At 54.6% G+C, this 17,711-nt stretch overlaps 2 protein-coding genes across 9 annotated transcripts in view; both read right to left on the bottom strand.

Moving 5' to 3' along the window:
- Window positions 1-5,337: 5,337 nt before the first annotated feature.
- Window positions 5,338-12,778, bottom strand: Gmppa (GDP-mannose pyrophosphorylase A). Its single transcript, XM_048458943.3, has 14 exons — window positions 12,633-12,778; window positions 12,258-12,389; window positions 11,416-11,540; window positions 11,231-11,328; window positions 9,879-9,982; window positions 9,396-9,582; window positions 9,034-9,093; window positions 7,902-8,032; window positions 6,891-7,025; window positions 6,677-6,774; window positions 6,514-6,560; window positions 6,257-6,349; window positions 5,921-6,089; window positions 5,338-5,613 (listed from the first exon to the last, which is right to left on the bottom strand). Exons 3-14 carry the CDS (start codon window positions 11,453-11,455, stop codon window positions 5,513-5,515), a joined length of 1,263 nt encoding a protein of 420 aa, XP_048314900.1. The 5' UTR covers window positions 11,456-11,540; window positions 12,258-12,389; window positions 12,633-12,778; the 3' UTR covers window positions 5,338-5,512.
- A 3,733-nt stretch (window positions 12,779-16,511) lies between these two features.
- Speg (striated muscle enriched protein kinase) overlaps window positions 16,512-17,711 on the bottom strand; it is a 57,811-nt gene continuing 56,611 nt past the window's right edge. For all 8 annotated transcript variants that reach the window (XM_087904649.1, XM_087904627.1, XM_087904634.1 and 5 more), the window contains one exon: window positions 16,512-17,522. In XM_087904649.1, the coding sequence (XP_087760775.1) occupies window positions 17,330-17,522 (193 nt within the window). In that variant the 3' untranslated portion in view covers window positions 16,512-17,329. The remainder of the gene's footprint in view (window positions 17,523-17,711) is intronic.

Below are 17,711 nucleotides of genomic sequence, written 5' to 3'. Positions count from 1 at the left end.
AGCCACCTACACACTATTCCCCCTTTCCTCCTCTCGCTTCCCTTTTCTCCTGATATCGATTTTTCTTTACTGGGTTTTTTTTAAAAAAGGTGATTTAATTGCTTTTTTAAGGTTACTTCAGTCTGGGGCTCTGCCAAGAAAGTGGGAGCTGCCCCCCAGTCCCTGCCCAGCGCTCACTACTGCCCTGACAGCCTGTTCGAATTCCTGGCTATCTGCAGAGATCTCCGGGTCAAGCTGTCTCCATCGCACGCTGACCTCCATCATGAGCCCAGATAACACCCTCTCCTCCCCTCCAGTTCAGCAGGGGCTTTTCCACCTTTAACAGGAAAGAGGTTGGGTGCTAACTGCAGGGGAGGGGGGCGAGGCTGTGGGGGACTACAGGCCACTGGAATGAAGCAGCAGTTTGTTGCATGCAGCAGACTCCCACCATTGCCCGGTGGCCAGCTGTCTCCAATTGTCCCCAAGTCCCCACAATCCAGTCTCCCAGACCTCTTGGAATCTGGTTATGCTCAGTGGGGGGCCCTCATCCTTCCAGCCCATCCCTTGCTGTTTTCCACCCACTCCTCCCCAGCCCCTTCTGGTCCCCTTCCTATCTCTCCGCACCCCCTTCGCCTCTGGCCCTGTCCCCTCTCTCCCCCTCTCCCTGCTTCCCTGCCTGCCTCCTTCTCTGCCCGGCTGCAGTTGGGTGATAATCTCCCTCATTTAGCCTCCCGGCTGCTTCCCCGGCTCATTGCCCAGCTGGTCCCTGGGGCCCGGCCCAGTTTCTTCCCCACCCCCACCCCCAGCCCTGCGCCCAAGCTCCCTCAGCCCCTCCCCTTTTCTCTCACCCATTCCCAGGGGACCAGCTGCCCCTTGCAGGGAGGGAAAACAGGGCTGAAGGGAGCTGACTGGGATCTAAACTGGTTGTGAGCAAGTGGGAGGGGCTTCTAGGGATTCCAGAGCTGGGTGTGTGGGGAGGGGCTGCCGTTCCCGCAGGACGTGAGCCCCACCCAGACTCTTCTACCCTCCAATTATTCCCATTTCTCAGATTTGTTCACAGTCCAATTCTATCCACCCTGGGTCGTACATTGGGCTTCCTGACATTGGGAAAGAGAAAGGCAGCGAGCAAGGGAGGCAAAGGTTAGAGTACCTTGGGCTAGCCATGTCAGGGAAGAGGTGGAGGCTGCAGGAAGTGCGGGATGGATTCGCCAGGGTGGACTGGGAGGATGCTTAGAGCTTGAGATACTTGAGCAAAATGTCCCCAAGGGGAGACCCAGGCCTCCCAGAACTCAACCTAAAGGGATTCTCAGGGAACCTCTTTACAACCCAGGGACACCTCCAAAGGAAGCTGTTTCTGTTCCTTCCTATCATGTGTGGGCTCCCGACTCCCTGGCTGGCTGGCTGGCTGGCTGGCTCTATTCATAAACTACACAACCTTTGAACTCTTAAGGAGCATTCATAGATCGAATCCCCAGCCTCCTGATCCCAAGGGACACCTCCTTGCCACCCGCCCGAGCTCAGAAACCAGGACCTGGTGCTGACCAGGGGGTGGGAAGCCAGTGTGGGACAGACATGGGTGAGAAGGGACAAGGATGGGGGGGGGTCTGGCCGGGCCAAGCCTGGCTGGCGAGCGAACAGCGGTGACAAACGGGCTGTGCGGGGGCCGAGGGGCGGGGGGCGGTCGGCGGCTGATTTATCTGGGTTATTTATGCCACGGACGAGGCAGGAGAAGCGGTTAATGAGAGTCCCGGGGAAGGGGGATGGGGAGGCCCAGACGTGATCTTCGGCAACAGAAGAGGGTTAGCGTCCCACGGTCAGGCCCTACCCCCATTGTCACCGGTACTCTCTGCACCCCCCCACACAAGGCCCTCCCTGGGCTATCCCAGGGAAGCACACCGTCTAATTGAGCATTCTCAAGCGGAGGTCGTTGGTCCCCAGGAATGGAGAGGTTGGGGTTCAAGATTAGAGGAATCTGGAAGAACTAGGGAGGGAACATGGAAAAGGGGGCAGGAAGAAGAAGAAAGGTACAAATCCTGACTGGCCAGAAACAACGAAGTTTGAGAGGTCAGTGGAGAGGGAGGCCTGAGGTAGAAGGGGAAGGTGGGAGTGGGTGGGTATCTTCCAGACTCTGAGCTAAGGCTGGACAGAGGGCAGAGGGCCGTCAGCCAGGGAGCCCCGAGAAGGGGGTCTGGGTGACAGAGAGGCTAGACAGGAGGGGGCGCCGGTCAGAGAGCAGAGAGAGAAGGAAGGAGAGAGAAGATCCCGAGGAGGAGGGGGAGAGGGCTTTGCAGCAGCGAAAGCTGCTGGGAGCAGATAAGGCAGCTCGGCAGCAGGAGGGATTAAAGCTCTGAGGGGCATGGTGGGGGGGGGGGTGCCGTGTGGGATGATGGGAGGGGGCAGGGAGGAGAAAGTTGAGGGCAAGACACCCGGCCAAGGAGGCGAGCAGGGAAATGAGATCTTTGAGGAGGCAGGTTTAATCAGGAGCTATTAACTAGGAAAGGAGAAAGAAGAAACTCTTGATCATCCGTTCCGGGGAGAAGGACTTTCTTGTCATGGACAGAATCTTACACCCCACACACGCCCGGGGTGGCATAGCTAAGCCAACCGATGAACTGAGGAGGGTAGAGGACTACCGGATAATAGCGTTGGCAGAGGCTGGCCCCAGGAGCTGCTCAGAACAGGTCTAGAGAGACTAAGAGCACACAGTGCCTCCTTGTGGTGTCCTGTGGAACACAGGCGAGCCACAGGAATAGTCGGTGGTCCACTGGCGTGGAGACCCCACCTGTCTAGGGGTAGGTCTCCTTATGGGGAGGGGTACAATCCTGGAAAAAGGGTAAGTTGCTTCTCAGGGTGAGCCCCCGAGGCATCCCTTACCGTCTCTTGCTCAACTAGAAGGGTGTTCTTGGTGCCAGTGAAGCCCCTCTCTCCCCCAGACCTAGCCTAGGACAGTTCAGAGCCGGCCTTGGTGACAGAAGGCAGCCTTGGGGGGAAGGAAAGGAAAGAGAGGGGGCTGCGGGAGGAGAGCGGGGGTGGCAGGCGGGGCTGGGTAATTGCGTGTTTGCCAGTTCTCAGTCTCTGCACACGAGGGAGCGTGTGTTGGTGGGTGTTGCTTCACTTTGAGGAGTGTCTGTTGGCAGAGGTGTCAGGGTGTCTATCTCAGGGGTCTGGGCTCTCCTTGGTTCCCGCCCTCTTTGTGTTTTGGGGAGTATGGCTCTGGGCACACCCAGCTGTGTTCCGTGCTGATGCGGCAGATGTGGCGGGCCCCAGCTGTGCCTACTTCCCAGAGAGGGGGAGGGGGCCGCAATCTGCTCCCCTATAATGGCTGCTAAGTGCCAGGGGAAGGAACTAATATAGAGGTAGGATTGGGCCCTGGGCAACCCCAGCAAGAGGACATGAGGAAAAGAGGGCACTGCCTCCCACACCCAGTCCCGCTCTGACCAGGCCCCCCCACCCTACCCAATGTTCTTGGCTCATCCTGTCTTGCTTGCTCCTGAAGCCCATCCTAATTTTTCTCCATACTCAGTCCCTGTCCTCAGCTCTCCTCCCCTGTTGCCCCATCCAGCCTGATGCCAGGGACCCACCCCCTCCCCGGCCCCCAGCTCGTTCCCCTTCGCTGATTTTACAGAGTAATCTTTTTATGGAAACTGGGGGGAAAAAAAGCACTAATGGCAGAAGCACACCCCTCCCCCGCATCCCTCCCCCTGCTCCCCCCCACTTCCCACCCCAGTTCCTTCTCAAACCCACCCCGAGCCAGTACCCTCCTACACCTATACCTCCATGAGACCAAGGCTGGGTGCGGGTCCCAGCCTAGCAGACAAGGGGGCTCCCTGCTACCTCTTGAGACAGGGTGCTCCCGTATTATGGGGTGTGAGTTGCCCCTTAGACAGATGGGGAGAAGTGGGGGGCATCGTCCCCCTCACCGTTAAGATACTTTGCATGAGTGACCCCCTCAGCCTGGGGAATGTTTTGAAGGGTTCAGCTTCCCTGCCTCACCCCACCTTCAAACACTGACCCTTCCCCTCCGAGTGCCTCCTGCCATCATGTCTCCACCCCCACTAGGTCTAGGAGGGGGGTCCCGGGGGCCAGGGCCTGACACAGACTTATTGGATTTCACGGTGTTTTGCTGAGAAAATAATTAAATTATCATATTTATGATGGAGCTGCCATGGCCTCTGCCAACCACTTGGAACAGAAGGGTCAGGATAGGGGGAGGAGAGGAAAGGGACCCAGAGCCTGGCCTTGTGGTCCAACCCTCTCCTAGCCCCTTCCTCAGGGAGGTGACCCCAGGCTGAGCAGGTCTGCAACTCTCTGCTGATGGTGATGAGAGGTCTCGGCTGGGGGCAGGTGGGAAGAAACCAGGGAAAGGGACTGTGGAGCCGCAGGTTACAGGTTAGGACTAAGACCCTGGGCCATCTCCCATGGCTGTCTCCCAGCTCTCAGGACCCAGGAGGTCACATCTAGGCCAATCCCCAGGTCAGCCTTGTTCTAGTTCCCATATATCTTTCTAACTGCCTGCCTAGGAAGCTATGAGATCCTGGGCTCTGTCCCGACCCTGGTGTTGACAAGACCCGGACACCCTGCTGCCTGCCACCCAAGCTGGTTGCCAGGACCCCCTTCTGTCTCCCACCCAAACCCTGCCCCCCTATTCTCTTCGGGTAATTAGATTCCTCTCAATTAGCAGATTACGATCATTACCAGCTCATCTGGCAACTAAGCTCAGCACCCACAGCTGTGGAAAGGGGGGTGCCAAGAGGGGCACACTGGGGTCATGGGCAAACATGAGAGATGTGTGAAGAGCAGGGCTATGACCTGCCAGAAGGTTTGAGGCTGCCAGAAGGTGACAATGCAGCTCCTAGACGAGAGAGCTCTGCCAGAGGAGTGGGAGACAGACCCTGGGAGACCCCTGGGTAGGGGCAAAACCCCCAACTCCCCAAAGGCAGTCTGGGAGCAGATGGAGCTGGCAAAGCGTTAAACAGGCCAGGGCTGGGTCTTGGCAGGAGCTGAGGAGAGCGGGCTGCTGGGTGTTCAGTCTGGGCCCAAGCCTCCCAGCAAGTGTGCCCACTGAAATCCCGCAGCTTTCTCTCGGCATTCTATAAAGCCAGGCCTGGGGAGGCAGGCAAACAGGGCGAAGGTCAGGGGGCCAGCAGGCCAGGGAGCCTGGAGGGTCTCCCTCTAAAGCAGCTAGTGCAGAAGGCTGAGGCAGTGGGTGGGAGGGGGAGATTTACCAAGACTCTGGATTCATTATTCATGAGCCAGCAGCAAGGACTCCAATTTAAATGCTAATGTGGGGGGGCCTGACTCAGCTGCCCCTCTTGTACCTCCACCCCCAGCCCAGGCACAAGCGGAGTCCAAGCTGGCTCCAAGGTTCATAGGGGTTTATTTGGGAGTGGGGAGGGAGGCCAGACGTCCTGGGCCACCTTGCAAGGGAGGATTCTGCCTGGTTTCCTCAGATTCTTTCTGGACCAAGCTGGCCAGGTAGGCAGTAGCCCAAAGGTGAGTGGGCAGGAGTCCTGGAGGCCTTTACACAGCACCCTCACAGGATGATTTGGTTGGTGAAGCTTCGACTCAGCTCCTTGTGTGGCAGAACAATCGAGTTCAAGATGAGCACCTCGGCAGGGATTCGGACCCGGCAGCCTGAAACATGGGCGAGGGCACCAGGAGCAAGCAGGTCATGAGAGGTGATGGGGCAGGAAGCCTGGGCCATGGCTAGGCCATCAAGAGGGGGCCCTCCCTGCCCATCTGTGCTCCTGGTCTCAGCCCCCAGTGACTCATTCAGGCTGAGTACATGACAGGATCTTGGTAAATGTTTGCTGAAAGAATACACACACACATACACGCACACACACACACACACACACGCATGCACACACATGCATGATACATACAAGACATCACCTGTGGAGCTTCCCAACTCTCACCCCTAACCCCCCACAAACCATACCCAGAATAGTAATGGCAGGAAGTAGCTTTCCATCCTTGAAGAGACTCTCACTGTCCATGCGAGCTCTGGGGTCATTGGGATTAGGGTCATTGGGAGTCCCCTCTACGCGGGCCCAGCGCCCCACAGTGCTTCCCCAGCCCACGATACTGTGAAGGACACAGGTGTGCTCCTGTCAAATAGGATGAGTCAAGGTGAGTGGAGTGGGAGGTAGGTATAAGAATGTGTGGAAGGGAGATACAGAGCCTAGGACTCACCCTCCTTGCCCTGGGAGGCATCCCTGGGCCCTCCCCCTCAGCCTTTTTGGGTACCACACACTACTGTGCGCCTGGTTCCTACCTGCAAAGTGGCGCCATGAAGGACAATGCTCTCTCGCAGACGCACACCCTCGCCCAAAGTCACCCCCTTCCCAATGGAGACATTGGGGCCCAGCTGTGGAGAGGACCATCAAACCATGAGAATGAAGGGACGTGGGGATGCTCAAGGCCACATAACAGGTGAGCCAAAGCAGAGAGACGGATCAGCACCTGAACTCAGGCCCTGGGTATCCCCACCAATCCCAACAGCCTCTCCCTGAGGTTGGGGCCACAGCTTACCACAGCGGACGGGGCCACTTTAGCAGTTGGATGGATGTAAACGTTTCCTAGAAGTGGAAGAAACAACCCGGGGTGAAGCCTTCACTTCCACACCCGAGGTGAAGAAGAGTGTAGGCTCCCAGGGTGTGGGACAGTAAATGGCAATGATGGGATGGGGTGGTACCTCTGATTCGTGGGCCCCCTGGAGTGTGTTTGGCTAGCCGTTCTGGGTGAGTGATCTGGTATCGGCTCAGATAGAGACGGGAGGCATAGAGAGCTGAGCTAGGGGCCGGGAAAGGAGTGAGACACTCAGGGTCCAGCAGGACCTGTGCCTACCATCCCAGAGCCTCTCTCAGAGCCTCAAGATCAGAGGCAGTCTCTTCCCGAACCCCACATACCCTGCAGACTTGATCTGGCTCCAGATACCATCAGTGAGGTGTACATAGATTTGGCCCTGCCCGGCCAGGGCTGAGAAAACATCCTGCTCCAGTCGGATGGTCCCTGCCCCAGGCCATGAGCCTGGAGATTCCTCTCTGGCCAGGAAAGAAAGAAGAGACCTAGCTGAGGTCTCTTCAGGAAGGAACTGAAGGGGCTTTTGCTATCTCTTCGAGGCCTTTAGCTTGGCTCCTCTATCAAGGTCTATCCAAATTCTAGGGACTTCCACTACCCTTGATAGACTGCTTTCACTGGGGAGCCCCATGCCTAGCTGGATCCCACTCCTCCCATCCTTGCCCATGCCCGCCTTCCCCCCATTCACCCAGCTAGTTGCCCTCCCTCACTGGATGGCACAAAAAAACAAACTCACCCCAGAGCAAGGCAGCTGGTGAGGGCAGAGACAGTCACAGAGAGAGGGGGAAAAAGAGATGGTAGAGATGCCAGCTCAGCGGAAACAGAGACAGAGAAGCCAGGAGAGATGGGGAGAAGCAAAGACATGGTGGAGTGAGAAATGGTTGTCAGCAAATGAATGAGGCGTGAGATGGGATCTGGGTGGGAGAAGCCTAGGAGGCAGCTTTCAGGCTTTGGAAGGACAAACCTCACATGAGCAAGCAGGTCTCTGGGCAGCCTGTGTGTGTGTATGTGTGTGTCTGCACTTGAGCACATGGGCACCCAAGTGTGTGTTGCCGTCTGTTCTAAAAGATATCTCTGGGACATCCAGGGCTGGAGGGAAAGGGACCAGAAGGGGAATAGGCAGGCAGTGACAGAGGAGGAGCTGGGGTGTATAAGGAAGAGGGACAGAATGGGGTTAGAAGGGGAGGGGCTTAGGGAGGCTAGCTAGAGAGGACAGTGGGAAAGGGCAAAGGGAGAGAGAGTGAGCAGGGTGGCATGAAACCTACAGAGCCTGGCAGGGGGCAGGAGTCTGGGTCTAGGATGTTTAGGGTTGGGTCCCAGGGTCATGGAGGCTGCCTCACAGTTGCCTATCCTGTTGATTACGCTGGAAAACATCCCGAAGAGGCTTCAGGGCTTCTGGGGAGAAAAGGTAGATGCCACAGTTGATGATGTCACTGATAAAGGTGCTGGGTTTCTCCACATAGTGTAGGACCTAAGGACGTGAAAGCAGAAAGGATAGTGGAGGGCGGACCACCACCACCACCACAATCTCACGCTCTCATTTCCAGGCCCAAAGGGTAGCTCACCCCTTGTCTCTATCCGGCTTTCCACCCCCAGAGGGCTACCTGCTCTAACCTCCCTAAACCCTAGCATTGCAGGAGCACAACTCCAGGCCACTGGGATGTCCTTCCCTCTTCCTCTGAAAAACCCACCTTTAGAAACCCAGCTGACATTTTACCCCTCAGTCCTCTCCTGCCAGTTCCACTTAGCTATTCGGGCCTGTCACCCTGACCTCTAGACGTACCTCACTCAGGCCACTGTGCCATTTCTAAGGATTGACCTCTGACTCTTTTTCCTTCAGTGGGGTAGGAAATGTATTCTGTGGTTCTGTTTCTCTCATGTCTAGCTGGTGCCTGCCTCAAAACTGCGTATGTATGCATGCACATACATGTACATTACATGCATGTTTTATATATATTAAACTATGAATAAATAAAATGGTTCTTGTGTCAAAGTCAGTGAGATTCAGGGACAGGGATTCTCACAGACAGGGACAATGACCCTCTTGCCATAGGGAGTATGCTCCTACCTCAATAATTATGGCGCATCATGCACCTTCTGCCTGTCTTTGCACAAACTGTTCTCTCTGCCTGCAAAACCTTCAGTCTTCTTCGTCTTCTCAAATTTAACTCAGCTCACCCTGCTCCTGAAGGAAGCCCTGTCCCCCACCTCAAGCCATTGTCGGGCCTCTCTTCTGTGTTCCATAGTGCCCTGTGCATACATTTATTAAGACATCACACCTACAGAAATGAACCGGCAGCCTGTCCCCCGTCATTTTCTCTTAAAGGGTTACAAGGGAAGGGTAAGGGTACAGTACCCACACTGTCCTATCCACTTGACATGATGGGGTCCACCTTAGAGTGTTCTCAGCATTCTCTAGGGGTATAGGGGCTGATCTTGCAGAGGCGTGCCCAGCCCCCATTCTGCTCTCACCTCGTGCGTCTGTGGATTCTCAACAATGCAGCCATAGTTGAGGGATTGTGTTCTGTTAGCCTGAGAGACAGACATATCCGAGACAGTGACCTGCCTTCTCCAGGGCAGCCGAGGCTGTTTTCTCTCCCTTCCTTTCCTTCCCCTCTAACACCTGGCACGCAGCTCTGACACTGACAGGCCTTTAGCAGTCAGGAGCTGACAGCTGCCCTCCCTCTTCCTACTTCCCAGCAACCAAAGGGCTCAGGGTTACCAATGACACCTCCATTCCCTTAGGGGCAGCACATCTCCCTCCCAGCAGTCATTCCTAGAGTAGTCCCAGCCTCTCTACAGCCTTCACCCGCCCGGTTCTCGCTCCCTCTCACTGTGGTGCCGAGGAGTAAGAAAGGGTGGCGCTGGCGTCGGTGGGCATCCAACATAGCACACAGGGGGAAGTCAGAGCAGACGTCAGCATTGAGCACGAAGAAGGCCTCAGGTGCCCCAGCCAGGATCTGGTCCCGGAAATGGTAGAGACCACCCCCTGTGCCAAGGGGAGCAAACTCCTGCAGGTATCTGTCCCCAGAAACCCCAGCCAACTCAGTGAGACACCATGAGCCAGGGTACCAGACTCCCCCACCCCCAATACCTCTGCCCTTGTCAGAAGTACAGGCCAAGGCCTGCAGAGAAACCTTATTTTAAGCAATTCTGATGACCAAAATAAGAATTCCCTTGGGTATGGGATGAACCCTGACAAATACTGACTCAAACCACTCCAAGAACGTCGAGACTAAGATACGTGTGTGTGTGTGTGTGTGTGTGTGTGTGTGTGTGCAGTGTGTGTACGTGTACACACTCATGCATTCAAACACCTGACTGGAAGGTTAAACTCCTGCTGGGCAGCTTCTAGGAACTGGGTGAGGGCCTCATCAGGCTGGTAGAAGCCAATGAGCAGAATCTCCTGCATCCCAGGAACCTAGGACAAGAGAAGAGGTCGGGAGAGAAAAATTCTGTTGGAATTAGGGGAATCTGGTCCAGAAGTCCAGAGGACACAAGTTCAGCTTCAGCTGTGTGTCCTGGGTAATCATCCATCCTAGCCTGCTTTTCCTCTGGACAATGCAGAAGTTAGAACTCTCAGCCTAGATCTTTCCATTTCGTTATAGTCTCCCCTGCACCTGAATTGGAACCCACTCTAAGAATGACTTCAGCTACCAAGTTCCATTAACGTATAATCCAGTCATCTTTTCTCCCTTTCCTTATCCAGGATCCCCTCTTTCTCTCTGTACTGGGGACTGAACCTAAGACTTCACACATACTAGACTAGTGCTCTATCTCTGAGCTATATCTGTAGCTCATGTATGTGTGTGCATGCATGGGTGGATACACATGCCCATGTGTATTCGTTCACCTGGAGGCCAAAGGTCAGGTCTCTCTTCAGGAGCGGTCCACCTTGTCTGTGTGTGTGTGCGCGCGCACGAGCGTGTGTGTGTGTGTGTGTTTGTGTGTCACAATCTGAGACCTAATGATAAGGATAGACTGGCTGGCCAAGTAAGCCCCAGACTCCTGCCTGTCTCTACCTCCTCAGTGCTGAGATTACAAGTGTCCATCACCATGACTGGCTCTTTATATAAGGTGATGGGGAGAGGACGTGGGTCCTCGTGTTTCTGCAAGTCAGCACTGTATCAAACGAACCACCTCCCATTATATATTATTCTGAGCTCGATACCAGCCTGAGATGAGGGTATATCGAGGGTCTGCATTGAAGTAGGCATTTTACAGTCTTGCTACTCTGTAAAGGAGGTCTAATCCCTACTTTACAGGTTAGAAAACCAGAGCTCAAAGAAGGTAAAAAATTCCACTTGCTCCGGGTCACAGCAGGGAGACTGGACTCAAGCCGAAACCTCACCTATCCCAACTACAAAGCAATGAAGAAAAGGAGCTACAGCCCGGGCTCTGGGCTTTATTATCAATAAAGGCCCCCATACCATGGCTCTAAATGCTTTTCTAGCTTCCTGCCTGGAGTCACATTCCACACTGTAAAACTAGGTATGAAAGCTAAGCAGCAAGAGGCAGGGGAGTCAACAGGGCGAGCTGCGGCTCTGCACCACCCAAATGGCACCTGTGAATGACAGCCCTTGAAGTTTCCCTGGTGGGAAAGGGTAGACCCGCAGCAGGAAGGAGATGAGCGGGAAGCGTAGTGTGAGAGGAGAACCTATAGGGTTACCTGGGCACAAGCTTCTATATGGTGCTGGATCATAGGGACACCCGCCACAGGAAACAGTGGTTTGGGCACCTCAAAAGACAAAGGCCTGAAGCGAGTCCCTGGGAGAGGAGGGGAGAATAGTTTAGCCTCCTACTTCCTGCTGTCCTAACCCACCCCCACCCCTCCCCTATTTACCAGCTCCTCACCCTTTTGAGGGCCTCCAATGAGTATCACAGCTTTCAGCATGATGGAGATTGCTACCTAAACCTCAACCGCCAACAGAAGAATACACTCAGACCTCACACTTCAAATCGCAACACGTCGCCCTTTCCTAGGATGCAAACTCAAAAGTTCAGTAGGGTCCTCCCCACCACCACCAATTCCCTGCCAATCCAGAACTGAGTAGCCTTCAAAAACCTGCACCCGACCCTTTTATCTCTAACGACTTCCCTTTGGCAGTGAAGAAACTCTGTAAACTCGGGAACTCAGCGGATTCCCTTCTATGACCCCAAACATCAACAACCTGAACCCTCCATCCCAATAACTCGCAAGCGCCTGCATCCTCTTTCAAGATGTTCAGCTCCGAATTCCAGCGGTGAATATGGAACCACAAAAACCTCGCGTGAGCCCTGGGTATTTCATTTCAATCCTAAGAATGAACCCCGCGCAACGAACTAGCACTAATCTGCATTAGATGAGCACCGATGCTAACAGCTCTGGGTGCTGAATGTGAATCCCACAACTGCATGTGTTAAAACTCATTCAAAGGACAGGTGTCTCTGACATGCCAAACACGACAAGCTCCAGCAGTGCCCGTACTGAGGTCTGGTGCCAAATCTCTGGATTCCGAGGATTGGTTGCTGACCCTCTGGACCCCACAACTGAGTCTGTCCAATAGACGTTAGTTTCTCGTAGCCCAGGGTTATGGAACCAAAATAATCCAGGACATGAAGAGAGCAGAATGGAACCTCCGAGCCCTCCCTACGTCTAGGATCTGTCCCCTACCCCTACCCTGGCCGCCACCCCTCCACCAAGTAGGTCCTTTTACCACTAGCTCCCTTTACGCCAGCTCTGCCGCCTGCTGCTGCTTGCTCCTTCCGCGTACGTGTCTCCTTACAACTCGCGAGAGCGCCTTCACAAGGGATGCCGGGAGTTGTAGTTTTAAAAAGTCCTCTCCCAACTTTATTATATAGTTTCGTCAAGAGATTGAGGTGCGGACGTATATAAGAAGAGAAAGAGAGAGGTGAAGGTGGAGGCAAAAAAGTTAGGCATGGGAACTAATATGGAGACCTAGGACCTCACAGTACGGGCTCAGGGACTGCGGAGAACTAGGGAGGATCCCGACTAGAGGAGAATTGGGTGTGGTCAGCCTTGGAAGGGGTAGGGGCTGGGGCACCAACAGCCGGGGGACGCCGCGCCTAACCTGAGTCAAAGAAGAGAAGGCGGAGTCTTAGCTCCCGTGTTCGTCCCTCAGGGACGTTTGACACCGAGAGAAGTCCTGTTCTGGATTTACTGTCTGTGAAATGAAGCACCGGGCTAGGCACGCTCTCCGGACGTCCTAGTAACACGCCCATTCTGTGACCTTGGCGGTGGGTCTTGGGATAAGTTCGCAACGGGTGCTGGGAGATTAAAAGGGAACACCACAAAACAGAAAAAAGACTCGGAGGGTCAGAAAGAAGGCAGTTTTATTAAGCAAGACAGAGGAGGGTTTGAGCCCCACCGGCCCCCGGCCTCGCAGCCATGGCAAAAGTTCTGACAGCCACGTCCACCTGAGCAAAAGTGCTAGGTTCCTGCGCAGGCTGCAGCAGCCCGGGGGTGCGGTCCGGCGAATGGTCCACGTGGTTGTGTTGTGTGTTGGTGCCAATTTCAACACCCTGGGGGAGGTGTGGAGAGATGGAGAGTGAAGTTGTGGGTCAATTTACCCGCGTGCATAGTGAACCTAGTTAATTAGAATACTCTTTTCTTTGCAGTCCAGCGACCCTCATCCTTCTGCAAGGTTTCTGGGAACAGAACCAGTCCTAGAAAAAGCCCTGCTTTTACTGGAGATCCCAGCCCTTTCCTGTCGTCGTATTTGGTGTTCTCTCTGTCTTTCATCCAGCGACCATTCGGAGGAGGCAAGCCCGATATCTGGTCGGGCAGTGTTACTATGGTGTCTTCGCGTGTTAGTGTAATCGTGTCCCTTTTGAATCTTAGCCTGAACTAGATGAAGGGCTGGGAAACCCCACCTAAAAGCAAGATGGGATAAGAGTATCACCTCTCCAACTAATATCTGGCCCAGATGTGCATTTGAATTCACACTATGATATCCGACAAATGACTAGCTTAAGGTTGTATCTCTGTAGCTATTAAACAGGGCTTGGCCCTGTCCCTCCTTCTCTGGGTCAAGCAGAAGATCAAAAGAGCTCTCATGGTATTTCGGAGACAGCTTTGAGTAGGGGAACACGCCCTGGGTTAGGAGCCAGAGACTGGATTTTAAATCTTGACTTACTCTATGTCCTAGCGTGGCACAAAGGGAGCCCATAGTTGAGTTCTCAGTCTGGTTGGAATAAGGTCCTGAAGTTGGAGAGGAGATTGCTAGGACGGTCATGCCCTCCAGGCAGTGCGGAGGCTGGGCTTCTCATCACTCTCTGTGGGCTAGGCCCAGCTACAAAGGCATGCCAGCCTGGACCCTACTACTGCAGAGCCGGCAGAGCCGGCAGGGTGGTGCTGTTTTGGACTACGTCGGCACCTGTACCTTCCACAAGGACGCACAGAGTCTGAGCCGTGGCAGAAGGCGCTGGCTAAACTGACCCAGGTAGGCCGACTTGCCCGCATCACCCGGGGCCACAACATCGTGCAGCTCCCTGCATCTTTGCTCCAGCCGATGAACAGGCCCTGGAGAGCTGAAATTCAGCTTGGCTGTGCTTTCTTCACCAGAATTATGCCTTTCAGTGGCTCCAGAACCCCAGACAGGCCTTTCTCCCTCAGTTCTTTCTGAAGCCTACACCCCTACCACCACCCCAGGTCGGGTCAGTATTCAGAGCTCTCATAATGAAGTCTGCTTCTTATAATGAGTAATGAAGCCTGCTCCTCCCCCCACCTCCCCAGGAACTATTTTGGACATCTGAAGAATAGACAACAAATATGGGGGGCCAGGCTGAGCCAGAGGTTTTGCATTTTCACCCCACTCCCTCCTTAAGGAAAGCACCTGCCTGGGATGAGACTGTCTGAAGCCTCTCCCAGGAATGGACTCCTCCTACAGGGGTTGACTTCAGGACCAGTTGGCTAGCTAGGTGGTTTGTAGGCCACCTCCCTGGATGTCACAGCAGGGGGGGGGAGCAGGTAGGTATTCAGCACCAGGCTCTGATTTTATACACCGTTCCTTTCTTTGCCTTGTTTGGCATGGTTGTCCCCAATCCTCCCAGGAACCCCAGCCCCCACCCACTGGCCCAAGTGGGCTCCTTATTTAGCCCTAGGATGCCTGGGATGAGCTGCTCTGGGATACAGCATCACCTGACTAGCTGGACAGCTGGATATGGCCCATCCCTTTTCAGGGCAAGGGGAACCAGATGTGGCAAATAGGAGACATGGCTTTATACTTATCTCAGCCTCCAGGCAGACATATAATGCGCTCTTATCTTGACAGTGTAAGTTAAAGGAGTACAGGTATTTGTGGAAGTATCCTTAAATACAGCCAAGGTAGCCTTGAATTTCTTGGTCCGTATAGCCAGTAGTGAAAGGACCACATGGCTGTCGAAACAGGTGGGAATGATCAGACCTTTACAGTCACCCTTTACCCCAAGAGTCCTTTTAACGCCATGCCCCCTGGTGGTTAGAAGAAGCAAACCAGCGGGGTGCAGGAAAGATGTTTGAGAACAGCAGCCAACACCCTGACCCTCCAATGTCACCTTCATTCCCGACTCGCTTCCCTCTTTGTGGCAGGATAGGCTCTGGCTGGTCAGTACTGTCCTTGAAGGTTAGCACTATATTGGACTCTCCAACCACTAAGTCTGCTGATGTCCATTAGGGGCCTAAACTGGTGCGGAGGGGCATCAGACAGCCCACGGTAAAGATCCTCTCTCAGGGGCTAGAGTGGAGTTCAGCCTGTGCAGGGCATCAAGTAGAAGCACTGTTTCCACTCACTGTAAGTACTCAGTGTGGGGCATTGCCACCTTCTGATCAGAACGGTTTTGACACCACTCTGCTGACATAAATTACCTTCGCTCCTCCGGGGTTGGAACAGGCAGTACACATGCCATTTCCAATGGAGATGGGGAGGGAACTGCAGATCAAAGGGGGACGGGAGAGGAATTTTTACCATTTATCAAGATATGAATTCGGGCACCTCATTTTTTATACGAAAGCCCTTGCAGCATGTGGAGGGAGATCCTCACAAGCAAAGTGTGTATCTTCATAAATGGAATGACAAGCGGGCAAGGTGTCTCTCTTGTCCCTTCCCACTGGTTCTAACATCTTGTTCTTCTGTGGCGAAGAACCCCCGCCCCCACCTCTTTCCGGAGGTCCTGGGAACCCAGGATGGCAGCTGGAGCTGAAGTCAAGGGGTCCTCAAACCCGTGCCCGCGCTCTCTGTTTATAGTCAGAAATTTGTTCCTTTCGTTTTGCCAAGAGTGAAGCTTCAAGGTAGAGCACAGGAAACCCGGGCCCCTCTTTCCTCTACCTCAGGTCTAGAGACCTCATTTCCGGGACCCTGGGACCACTGTTGGGTGCTGCATGGGTTCATCCAGTCGTGGTCCAAGAGACTCCTAACTTACCATAGAGACAAGAAGGTCCCGCCTGATGTGTCCCTCGACCCTAGGAAACGCTGGACATGGCTTTCCTGGGCACTCACAACTGTTCCACGCACTTGGATCTGTGTTCTAATCCCAAGAAGCTGGGGTCGGAGCCCCTCCTACTTCTTTCTACAGCTCTTCACACTGTCTACCCAATTACTGAGATGAAATCCATCTCTCCCTAGTCCTGGGGCAAGGCAAGGATAAAGGAGACTAAGAAAGGCCAGGATGTGACGGGTCCATTCCAGAGCCCAGCATTCTTCAAGTTACACAGAGGAACAGCATAGGAACAGAGGTGAGTTCCTGGGATCTAGATAGAGGGTGACTATGGAAATTCAGTAGGTGACTACAGTCTCCCTTCTAGAGATAAAAAGGAGTGAGAGTCAAGGGAGGGATTATAAAAGGTACTCACCGACATATTCTCTATACCTCTGAATCACTGTCAATGCCTAGAGAAGGCTAAACTGCACTCAGGACTCACTCTGAGCCACCAGCCTTCTCCTTCCCACCCCACCCAGAGACCATACATTAAGTCCTGCCGCTTGCTGTTTTTATTTTCCTTGTGACAGACAGACAGAGAGGCTGCACAGACAGCTGGACGGCTGCGGGGATGGTCGGGACAACATAGGCAATAGGGATTGGATGGAAAGGAAACTCCATAAAAGGTAATAAATAAATAAATACAAATAGGAAGAAGGGCAAAGGCCATGGAGCAGCGGGGGACCTCCCTGGGCCAGTGTAGAGGGCCCAGAGCCACACCCGCTGGGGCAGGAGACCAGCTTGAGTGGCCTTAGGCCCACAGCTCGTTGCCTTTCTTCTTCCTTTCTGAAGACGCAGTTGCTGGCCTGCCCTGCCACCCCTGAGCCCGCCCTCCGCCCTCCCTTCCACACATCTCTGCTCTGGCTCCTGGCACTGCCGCTATGTTCTGTCCTCCTCTCCTGTACTCAGCCCAGCTCACCGCTTCCACATCACACGGGGTCCTCCTTCCTCTTCAGCCACTTCCTGAGGTCCACCTCTTCCCCCCCATCCCAGAACCTTCCTCAAGTTCCTTCCTCCCCAGCCTCTGCTTCTCACTTCCCCACTCTCTTCTTGACTCTTTCTTCTCTTCTCGCCCTCGCCCAGTCCGACTAGTGCGTCTCCTGCTCTGCTTACAGCCGGGGTGACATCCGGCTGCAGCCCCAGGGGCCTTGTCCCCTTAGGTCCATGAGGTAATAGCCCAGCCAGATGTTGCTGCTGCTGGTATCTGAAGCCCCCCGGCCTGTCCAGCTGAGCACGGGCTCTGGAATGTCCCTTGGCAGCGTTGAGTGGGAACCCGAGTTGAAGCCCGTAGGCGGGCTGTGGTCCATGCCACCTAGGGGCTGCCAGGGTAGGAGCGGAGCAGCACCTTGTGGCGGGTAGCAGCCTCTGCCCGGCGTCGCCGCTGCTCACCCAGGAATTCCTTGAGCCGGTTGGTGGTAAAGGTGAGTGTCTGGCGGCGCAGCTTCATCAGGTAGGCGTCTTGCAGCCATGGGTGGGCCAAGCAGTCCTGTAGTGAGGGCCGGCTCCTGCCAGGCCAGTGAGGGATCGTGAACCGGGAAAGAAGCTCTGGGAGAGCGCAGGCTGTGCCCTCCCTCAGGCCCTTTACCCATCCTGATTCACCAACATGTGTGTGCCACTGGGCTTAGTTTCCCAGTCTCTGGAGTAGGGACAGCGATTCTGTCTTTCCCAGGACGGTTATGGGCTATAAATGGCAG

The sequence above is a fragment of the Myodes glareolus genome, chromosome 1 (genome assembly GCF_982192425.1).
Source record: "Myodes glareolus chromosome 1, mMyoGla1.1, whole genome shotgun sequence".
Taxonomy (NCBI): Eukaryota; Metazoa; Chordata; class Mammalia; order Rodentia; family Cricetidae; genus Myodes; species Myodes glareolus.
Note: the sequence above shows the minus strand (reverse complement) of the source record. Positions and strands in the feature narration are given on the sequence as shown.